Raw genomic sequence first — 10,505 nt, 5'->3', positions numbered from 1 at the left:
TCTCATAGCGTGGTGAATGTGCAGGTCACAACTTGTCCACCAGAGCGTTTTGGAATTGTTGGATTGTGTATTTGATGAGTTTGATGATGGAAAAACAAGAAATCCCATTAGCTTCCGTAGCGTAGCTCTGAGCAGCTCACGACTCTGCTCCGCTGTTCTAAAAATAGCTTGCACCGACAATTAAAGGTAACAAACCTACTCCTAAAACTATAGGGATTATGGCAATGGGCCAATTTGCCAGAATGTTGGACTATCCCTTTAAGTACCAAAATCTGCAGTTTTCCGTATTGACCGCTAGAGTGTGCTGTGCTGATCTGTTGTAACAATGTGCAGAGCAGCTAGCTAGCAGCTCACTGTTTCTCCACTGTGTGTGTGTGTGTGCTCTGTAAAAACGTGTGTGTGACTGGCAGTGGAAAATAGGTCAAATTGCTTTCATTAGCAGGCGTGTTCAAAGAAAACATGCCTATACCTGACAATGTAGGTCGGGAGAGGTTGTGTTTTACAAAGTGGAGCTCTTGACAGCTGCTGTCTCAAATCCATCCTGAGAAACAGGATCAAGGTATTAAAATGGACAGAGTGGTGTTTCCCTTTTGGACGGGACAGTCAGGCTTAGTGGATGTGGTGGATGGACCATGAGGAAAAAAAAAACAAACCCTCCTTCCCCTCCCAGAAGCCCTTGCGGCGGCGATGTGAGCAGCCTGTGTGTTACCAGCCTTAGTGTTTTCTCCAGTATAGTTAAATAAGATAAGATAAAAGGAGTGACCTCTGTCAGATGTCGTCTCCCCTGATGAACTTGGGTATGGATGGAGGCCAATCGCTTCAGTGTGGCACGTTCATGTTGGAGATCAGCTGGTTAGGGCATATTCAGTGTTCCCACCCCTCCCTCCCCCCTACAGCAGCAACACCTTAATAATAAATCTCACTAATGTTTTTCACACACATAGAGACATGGCACCACCCGGTGATTTTCAAAATTTGCATATTGTGGCAACAGGATGATATCATTGAGATAAAATCAACACACCATTCATATGCAGCGAGTCAAAATTCATCTGTTATACAAAGCAGTTCTGGAAAACCACAAGCCAAACTGTGGTACAATGAATTCTGGGTAATTGAGCTTCAACATTTTTTTTTTTTTTTTTTTTTTTGGTTTCACTGTTATGTGAGCCTCTGGGTTATCACAGACCAGACCAGCCTGTAATATCTTTGTGACACTAGCCCCCTGGTCTCCATAGGTCCCCACCTGTCCCTCCCTCCTCCACAGTATTTGCAGCGTAGTTTGACTGACTCAGTGTTTCAGTGACGTCCACAACAAATCAAAGCAGGATGAGAGACTCACTCTGCGGTCCCTCACAACAAGTCTCAATTTTTCTCTTGAGCCAACCCCCCCCCCCCCCCCGAATCCTATGCTACCCATAATGCAACTCTCAGCGTCTTTTATTAGACCCACTGTGCCTGATCAAAGCAGATTTCTAGTTTGTAACAGGCTTTCGTTACAAAGTGTAGTTTCTTGATGGCATCATCAGTGTTATTTTGCCGGCGGAGGCTCTGAAGACGTCAGAGTGGTGCTCACGGACTGACTTCATCTCTTTTGTTTCCGTCGTTCTCCGAGCAGCATCTTCATGTGACAGTGTCAGTGTTTCTCAGCAGAGGTCAGGGCTCAGGATGTGGGCGTTACAACGGCCTGTTTCGTCCAGTGTGGATTGCAGATCCAAAGCCAAAAACCCTGGTCCCAGTGCTAAACTGGTAACTAAATGTGATCAGTGCTCTAGGTGGTTCTTGTCCTCGGGTGTCAGTGGGTCCAGGACCAGCTGAGGTCGACTCTACCCACCTCCTCCGCCCTTTTTATCACAAGTATGTGAGAGCATTCAGATGGTGTGTTCACCATTAGACATCTGTTTTCCATTTTGCAGTATTTATTTGTGCCTTGAGCTCCTTTTTTCTTTTGTCTTTGATTCCAACTGAAGAGATTAAAAATGGTTTTGTTTTACTGAACTGTCAATGTTTGTCCTGTTCATATGAATCATTATCCAGTTAAACAGAAACATGTCTGTGATAACAATCTGAAGGCGTCTATATTATGTGTGATGATACACTACGATGACACATGATCCTAAAGTGTCGCCCACACACAACACTGAGCTGAGACACATCAAAACAGAATGAGAACAATCATAGATGCTTCAGTCATCAACATCATTAATCACATTCTGCTGAAGCTGTGAGGATAACTCACCAATGACTGCCCCCTCCCCTCCCCCCCTCAAAACACACCTGTGAACTACACTAGCAGGTACACAGGTTCTGCTCCTGTGAACAGTGCTGCAGGCAGCTTGATGAGAAGTCACTGACCAGATGTGTGATGTGCTGAGGCTGTAAATAGGGTTCTGGACCCCCCCCCCCACACACACACACACACACACACACTGTGGGGTTCCAATGGGTGGATGATTGTATTAACACAACACAACAATGTTTTCTTTTCCATGTTCATCTAGCATTTCTAATAATAATTACAACCGGTAACGATAGACCCATAAACAGAGCAAGTGTGTGCTGGTGGACAGAGCAATGTGCATTCAGAAATACCAAAGATGTTTTGAGTCACTTAGTTGCTGTAGCGGAGTTCATCTGCTGAACAGCACTGAGTGGTGCTGAGAGTTGCTCAACACCTCTGGGTAACTTCTCATTTATCCAAATTACAAGTAAAATCCACAATTTAGTGTGTATGGGGTGTAAATGATTGACAAATGTGATCGATAACAGCTGCTGTGATGTCATCAAACAGGACAAAGAAACGGAATGAACCTGTCACTGACAAAAAACAAACACTGATGAGGACAAACACCAACAGCAGCTGTTTATCAGGTCACTGCCCTTGATATTGGACTGTGTGCAAAGATTTCCCCCCCCCTCGTCAATCATTTACACCCATAGACACCCAAGTTCAAATATCAAATATGTATCCTGGAGTTAAGAAAAAAAACAAAGCAAAAAAACCGACAATTTTACGAGAGCTTTCACACATCCACTGGCCTTCATCTGCAGACGGAGATGGATAGATCAAAACATGATGATAATGGAAGACTCAATAAAATAAATAGGTGGGGCAGCATCAAGTGTGCAGGGCTCTTAATACATGATTTGAAGGGATAGTTCAACATTGTGGCAAATTGGCACATTGCCATAATCCCTATAGTTTTAGGAGTAAGTTCGTTACCTGTAATTGTTGGTGCAAGCTATTTTTAGAACAGCGGAGCAGAGCCGCAAGCTGCTCAGAGCTACACTACGGAGGCTAATGGGATTTCTTGTAACATTATGAGACAGAGTTGTTTTCGAGGTAAATTTGTGCAAAACCGCTGACCGCTTTCAGCAAGCAGTCTCTGCATTTGTTTCGAAAACAACTCTGCCTCATAATTGTTATTACAACTTGTCCACGAGAGTGTAGAGAGAAATTCCATTCGCCTCGGTAGCGTGGCTCTGAGCAGCTCGCGGCTCTGCTCCGCCGTTCTAAAAGTAGCTTGCACTGACAATTAAAGGTAACAAACCTACTGCTATATACTCTTTAACACAGTGGGTTGACAAATTAGAGCAGTGGCTCATGTCCTTGAAGATCTTAGCTGTTAGCTAGGAGTCCATGTAAATGAAGATGCTAGCTTATAGTTGGCCAACAGTCAATGTTAACATAATATGAAATTAGCCTCTGGCCATTAGCTAGTGTGTCACTAACTTAGAAATATGTTTGAATCATACAGTACCTGTTACAATTCTTCTGGTTTAACAGCAAAGGTGAGCCAAGGTTCTGGGTGATACTTCTAAAGCATTTAATTTAAATTTCCAATTTCTCTCAGACAATTAAAAAAACATTGACTCAGAAACTGAAAATAAAAATCAAGCATGAACTTGTTTTTTTTTTCCTGGATGAGTTATAGGATCAGTGATATAGAAACACAGAGCCGCTCTCCTGAGGCTAAACAAGCTTTTCCCACAAACCACCATGGTAAAATAGGCAGGACATAATAATTGAATAGAAATCAGAAAGACATGATCCAAGTTGTTTCTTAAATACTGTACGGCAAGGTCAAATGAGAACTTTCAGTTTTCTCAGCAGTCTTTTCAAATCAACTTTCAAGAATAGGAGGGGAGATCATGAGGTATGAGTGAAAGCATCTGCACAGCTACCAACAGACCATTAGATTAGACTCTAAAAGTGAATAAACAAGTAAGTTTGAATAGAAAAACAGAATAAACTGAAGGGTCCTCCTCAGGTATTTAATGTGGAATCAATATGTGACCGTGAAGTGACCAGTGCTGCTGATGAAGGCCATGGGATGTAGCTGAGAGCCACAGACACTTCCCAGTACTTTGAGAAGAAATAGTCCCAACTGTTCTTTCTCCATAATGAACCTTGAAGCTTCAACATGGAGGAACATTGACTGATATTGTGTCAAGCTGGTTGGTGTTTTCAGGCTGAACCACTGTGAGCAGAGCCCTTCATGAAAACTACAATCTAAACAGGAAATGACCTCACCAGTCCACATGACTTCACTCTCAGTGTCCATCCTCTGTCTCACACTGGCTCATCCTGTCAACATGTTACTGTAGAGCACAGTCAGTTCCCAAGAATAGTTTACCCCCCAATACACACACACAGACATATATATACACACACATATATACAGGTGTCACTGAACTGTCTAACATAGTGCAGTGTTGTTGACAGACCTCCTCAGTCTTTGGAAACAGTATAGAAACAGTCTGAGTCTGCTGTTGAGATGTTGAACTGTTTTTTCTTTGTCAACAGACAAAATAAACACTTCATTGCCATATTCTGGAAACATACCTGATGTTCGTCTCGTTATTTTCCCATGATGCATTAAATCTGATGTAAGAGGAACTTACAGTAATACATAAACCCGCTGTGCATTTTAACTCAAAATCTACATTAACAGTATTGCGTGTAGCACAGGACACTTTAACAGGGCCAAGTGGAGGATGTTTAAAACATGTGGTGTCAAAGAAATATGATTCTAGAGGAACTCAGGGCTTTATTCCAGAAAGCAGGTTTAACAAACTGACTCAAACCCTGAACTCCAACTTGATGAACTTTGACTTGAACTCTGAGAGAGAAATGCTGAGTTTTCAGTTCAGAAACAGCTGATCTGACTTCTCTCCAAGTTAACCATGATGAGTAATAATCAGGGGTGCAAACTTGTCACCTTTCGGCGAAATTTGCTGTTTTGGATCCCAAATGGGTCATTTGTGTGATTCGTGTAAATCCGCAATAAAAAAAAATTTGAGGGGGGGGGTATGTGGCGAGGCGAGGCAATGCACCTGTCTCTTTAAGGCGCGTGCACCTTATCTGGATGAGGCAGCGCTCCTCTTCTGTCCAGCAATACGTCTGAAGCTTCACTTTTCATACACTAACTAACACGACTGCCTCAGTTGTTAGATTTAATCAATGAGACCAACATTAGTAGTATTATTATAATACTACTAATAAAGCTGTCATCAGTGGGTTAACCATGATGATTAATAACACTACTAATGAAGCTGTCATCAGTGGAGCTCTAAATCAATTGATTTGACATCTTTTTTAATTCAGCATGTGTGACATGAAAACAAGTTTATCTCAAAGAAAAAAAAACACAGTTATTGAGGTTGATGAATGTATAGTGCAGAGGAACTGACAGTGTGAACAGAGTCTTCATCATGTCCACAGTGTCAGTGTTATGAAGATGGACAGAGTGTGTAATTTCTGATGTTCTTCCTCGTGGACAGATTGACGTTAAAAAAAATGTAATAACAGGTTTTGGGATAGCAAACTAACGGCCAATCAGGATTGTTATCTTCTCTATGGGTGCTGTTCAGGATTGGAGTCATAATTCCATTGTTAACAAAGGTTGATCCTTTGCAGATTAATCCACATTTGGTTCCGTGGAGAGTATCTGTAGATGGTGTGTAGAGGATTTAGTCAAAAACAAAATGAAGGAGCACGTCACCCAGAGCAACAGTGAGACTCACAGATGTGTTTTAATGGTTTTTGGAAACAGTAGAACTCAGAGGAGGAAGATACATCATCCTTAAATACACACAGTTCTTGTTACATTAATGGTTTGATCAGCAGAGAAGACAGGAAGAGGCAGAAAGAAAGTCTCCTGCCGTGTGCAGCTCACTGTCCCGACCCCACAAACAGAACTAAACATCCGAGGTGTGCTGGGTGTCAGTGGTGAGCATCGGCTACCACGGCTGTTGTGGTGTAGGAATATGGGCTGAGGAGCAGAGCCAAGGTGTAGTGACGATGTCCCTCAGCATGGGCCTCAAACACCACCTACACACACACAAACAATGACGGGGGTCAATAATAGAACCATTTACCCTCAGTATAACAAACAGTCGAGCTAAGAACCACGGACACGTGTATTTGCATGCGTTTGTGTATTGTCTGTTTAATTACTTGGAACAATGGCTGCCTCAAATTCACCCCCAGGCCTCACAGTGTCCCCACCTAGTTAATTAAATCACATCTGCAACAACAGAAACTAGATCAGTTGAATATTATGGTTTCACAGACAAATCCAGACATGTTTGTCCTCCCTGTAACCTGGCTGAGGAGTTCAGCATTAATGATCATATAGACTGGGTTGAGCAGGCGCCGCATACACAGCTCTCACTGCCGCCGGCGCCAGTTGGATTTCCCCAGTGGCCCTTTGCCGCGTGCCATTACCCTCAGAAACTCATTTCCTGTCTCTCTCAACTGTCCTATCAATTAAAGGCAAAACCCCCCCAAAAATAAAAATACAGACAGGTGACATAGCCATACCATGTAGCATATAGTAAACTAAATGGTCTAAACACCCCTTAACAACATTAAAGGGTAAGAATGAAGTTGGTAGACATCATCAGACTTCAGAGGATATCTCACTACATGAAGGTTAGGCAAGGCAAGGCAATTTTAATTCTATAGCCTGTTTTTACAACAGTTTGTCTCAAAGGGCTTTAGCATCATAACAACATCCTCTGTCCTTAGACCTTCACATCCACTATCCCCTTATAACTCCCAAGAAAAACCAGGAGAAACCTCAGGGTGAGAGACAGAGGAGGGATCCCTCACCCAGGACGGGCAGACGTGACATAGATGTTGTATACAGACAAGAAAACAGTTTACAACATGGAATATGGGAAAACATGGAAATTACTAACAAAAGCTGATGAAGGCAGGTTTAGACAGCCGGTAAAGCCCATGGGCCAAAATCTGTACAGGGAAGCACAGATCCAGTTCTATATAAAACTGACAGCCTTTCCTGGTCAGAGATGTATTCAGAGATCACTTCAATTTCACCTAGGATCTGTCTGAACCCATGCCTTGTGTCTGTTAAAGGGATAGTTCGACATTTTGGCAAATTGACCCATTGCCATAATCCCTATAGTTTTAGGAGTAGATTTGTTACCTTTAATTGTCGGTGCAAGCTATTTTTAGAAGGGCGGAGCAGAGCTGCAAGCTACTCAGAGCTACACTACGGAGGTGAATTCATGCAAAACCAGTGATGCACATTCCCGTCGGGGGCAGTTTTTCAGCAAGCAGTCTCTGCATTTGCCTTGAAAACAACTCTGTCTCGTAACGTTCTGTTATTACCTCATAGCGTGGTGAATGTGCAGGTCACAACTTGAGCGTTTTGGAGTTCTTAGATTGTGTATTTGATGAGTTTGATGAGGGAAACCAAGAAATCTAAAAATAGCTTGCACCGACAATTAACGGTAACGGACCTACTCCAAAGACTATAGGTATTACGGCAATGGGCCAATTTGCCAAAATGTTTAACTATCCATTTAAGTGCTATGGAGAAGAACTGCCTATTTTTAAAGGTCAAGGAGGGTAGCTGAAGACAGACCCAAATAGGTCAGGGCGGTGTCAGAATAGCTGGAACCCATCCCCAGGAAAAAAACTGCAGTGGTTCCTAGACTCTGCGAACTTAACCAGAAACTACAACAACAAAACAAAGTATTGTTTGTTGTCATTGACACCACTAGTGCTTTATACTGTTGCTTTGTTTTGCCACATGATTCTGCTTTGTTTTGGCTTGACTTTGCTTTGCTGCACTTAATTTTGGTTTATTGTAGTTCTGATATATATTTTTTCTCATGCTGGGCCTAATTTGGCTTTTTTTGTCTTTATTTCATTACTTTAGTGCAGTTTATTTTGTATTGTCTTGGGTTTTGCTCTAGCTACTTTACATGGCTGTGCTTTGGAAGGCATGCTGCTGCCAGGTTCTGGGCTCACCATGGTGCTACAGTACCATGCCAGTTTCTATGCTGGTGCAAGTGTAGCTTGCCTTGCACAGAGCCTTTTACATATACCTGTGTGAAGGGGGGTGGTGAGCAAGGAAGCATTTAATTTATGGTAATTTAGGTTTTGGTACTTTGGTACCATGGAAGACGCCCAGAGCATACTAATCCTGAACAAAGATCTGTACTGTAACATTATGTTTTTCTCTTTAAAAAATTGTTAGTTTTGTTTTTGAATTATTAATTGGTTTATGACTATGACTGTTTTTTGTTTTTTTTACTTTTTTCAACGTAAGGGTAGCCACAATAATTGGTTATATGGTTTGTCAGGTATAGATAAATAATATAATAGATAATAACTGCAGATGATCCAGGGGATAATAACATGAACTCTGAGGCTGTGTTCATACTCACATCAGCTACTTCATGGAATGGTGTGCTCCCTTCACTCTTCCAGTAAGCTTTGGTATCAAACTCCACTCGGTACACCCCTGCTGGGAACTGCTCCTCTGTGATCAGGTTATGGATCTCTCCCGTGGCATCCGTCACTCTGCAGTAACAACCAGTGAAATGTGTTGCATTAAACATACTATAGTGAGCAGAGAAAAATATATATGAGCTAATATCTCACACTGTAATACCCATTAGCAATCTGCGTCCACCCCCCATCAGCAGCCCTTTGAGACACCGTGAGAGGCACTGATCCAGCTGGAGTCCCCTTTACTGCATCCAGAATCTTCACCATCAGAGGACACTTAGTATCTGAGCCCCCATGTTTGTCCTGCAGCAGACACAGGCCAGGAACACACTTTATCTCCTCATGGTCACCACATCATGACATCCACACATCATATAACCAGGTCCACCTGGATAGGACCTGTCCACCATTCAGTGACCTTCTTTTTAACAATCACTACACCTGGCTGTTCGCTGCTTTGTTCACTTTGCTGTGTGCTTAATGGAAACCACCCTGCTGTTATCACTAATTATGTCTCCTCCTACCTTGGTCTGTAATCCAGTTTGGATCTAGTTTGAAAATATGTTGACTGTCTCTCCCTTTCTGCTACACAGCCAAGATAGACACTGTTGAGGGCGAGAAGTGTTTATGGTTTCACTTTTAACTTTGGCTTAACTTTTCGCTCATGTAAACTGAGTTTCTTATGAATTTGCAGATGCAGGTTAACATGATCGAAATAAAGATATCAATCAATCAATCAATCAAAACTGTGCTTTAAATAGTCCCTCATTAAAATATGGAGTAAGAAGGGAGTTTAACTCAAAAGGGAATTAAGTTATCACCACTCAGTGCTCTTTAGTAGTAGCAGCAGTCACACATAACAGTGGCTCTGCTATCACAGTGCTGATCTTGAGAGAACCATAGAGCAGCTTAAAAGGTACTTATTGAGGAATCTTGTCTCGTGTTTTAATGAGTTTAAATCTACCAACGGTAAAGATTACAGATTCAGGCTGTGCCTTTAAATCCACATTACGTTACTCAGTGAATTCAGTGAATTCAGTGAATCTGCTGTTATCTCTAGTGTTTACAGTACAGTGTGGAGATGAGACACTACGAGAGTGAACCACCAACAGGTAGGTCAATGAACTCCCCTCTGTTTCACTGCGGAATCTACGGAAGAAAATATATTTAATGAAAAAAAACGGTTTAACTGACCTGACCTAAGTCATCATTAACCTACTCACCTCCACATTATACAGTTCTAAAAGTAGTAAGTGCCATTTGAATTCTGCCAATAGAATTACACAATGTCAGTGTCAGTGTAAGAACACACTGATGACAAGGTAACAGCATGAACCTGAGCAACACACCTTTCATGCACAGATCTTCAGATTGAAGAGCTGTGTGTGTGTAATCATTTAGTAACGCTCAGACTGACACACAGACACTCAGAGACACTGACCGTGGGGGCGGTGTGGCAGAGCAGCGCAGCGGATGCCAGGAGCAGACAGGACAGTGGGTGAAGCATGGTGGGCTGTCGGTGTTCTCATAGCAGCTCCACAGTTTCATGCCTCTTATAACAGTCTCACCCCTGCCCCACAAACTCTGCTGTCCGCCCCATGGACTACATCAATACCTGGACAATGAATAACTCAGCCCCCTCACTGCAGTTATATAAACCGTAGCATCCACAGACATCAACCTACCATTACTAAGGAATGAGGGAACTGGAGGGAACATTCATTCAACACAGAGTTTG

General features: G+C 42.4%; 1 protein-coding gene across 1 annotated transcript; it reads right to left on the bottom strand.

Annotated features, from left to right (window-relative positions):
- Positions 1 to 6,012: 6,012 nt before the first annotated feature.
- On the bottom strand, positions 6,013 to 10,296 carry ttr (transthyretin (prealbumin, amyloidosis type I)). Its single transcript, XM_085773496.1, has 4 exons — positions 10,209 to 10,296; positions 8,931 to 9,070; positions 8,704 to 8,839; positions 6,013 to 6,334 (listed from the first exon to the last, which is right to left on the bottom strand). The coding sequence occupies exons 1-4, from the start codon at positions 10,272 to 10,274 to the stop codon at positions 6,227 to 6,229; spliced, it is 450 nt and encodes a 149-aa protein (XP_085629622.1). The 5' UTR covers positions 10,275 to 10,296; the 3' UTR covers positions 6,013 to 6,226.
- Positions 10,297 to 10,505: the final 209 nt, after the last annotated feature.

The sequence above is a fragment of the Trachurus japonicus genome, chromosome 4 (assembly GCF_045865225.1).
Source record: "Trachurus japonicus isolate A0001 chromosome 4, Traja_1.0".
NCBI classification, from domain to species: domain Eukaryota; kingdom Metazoa; phylum Chordata; class Actinopteri; order Carangiformes; family Carangidae; genus Trachurus; species Trachurus japonicus.
Note: the sequence above shows the minus strand (reverse complement) of the source record. Positions and strands in the feature narration are given on the sequence as shown.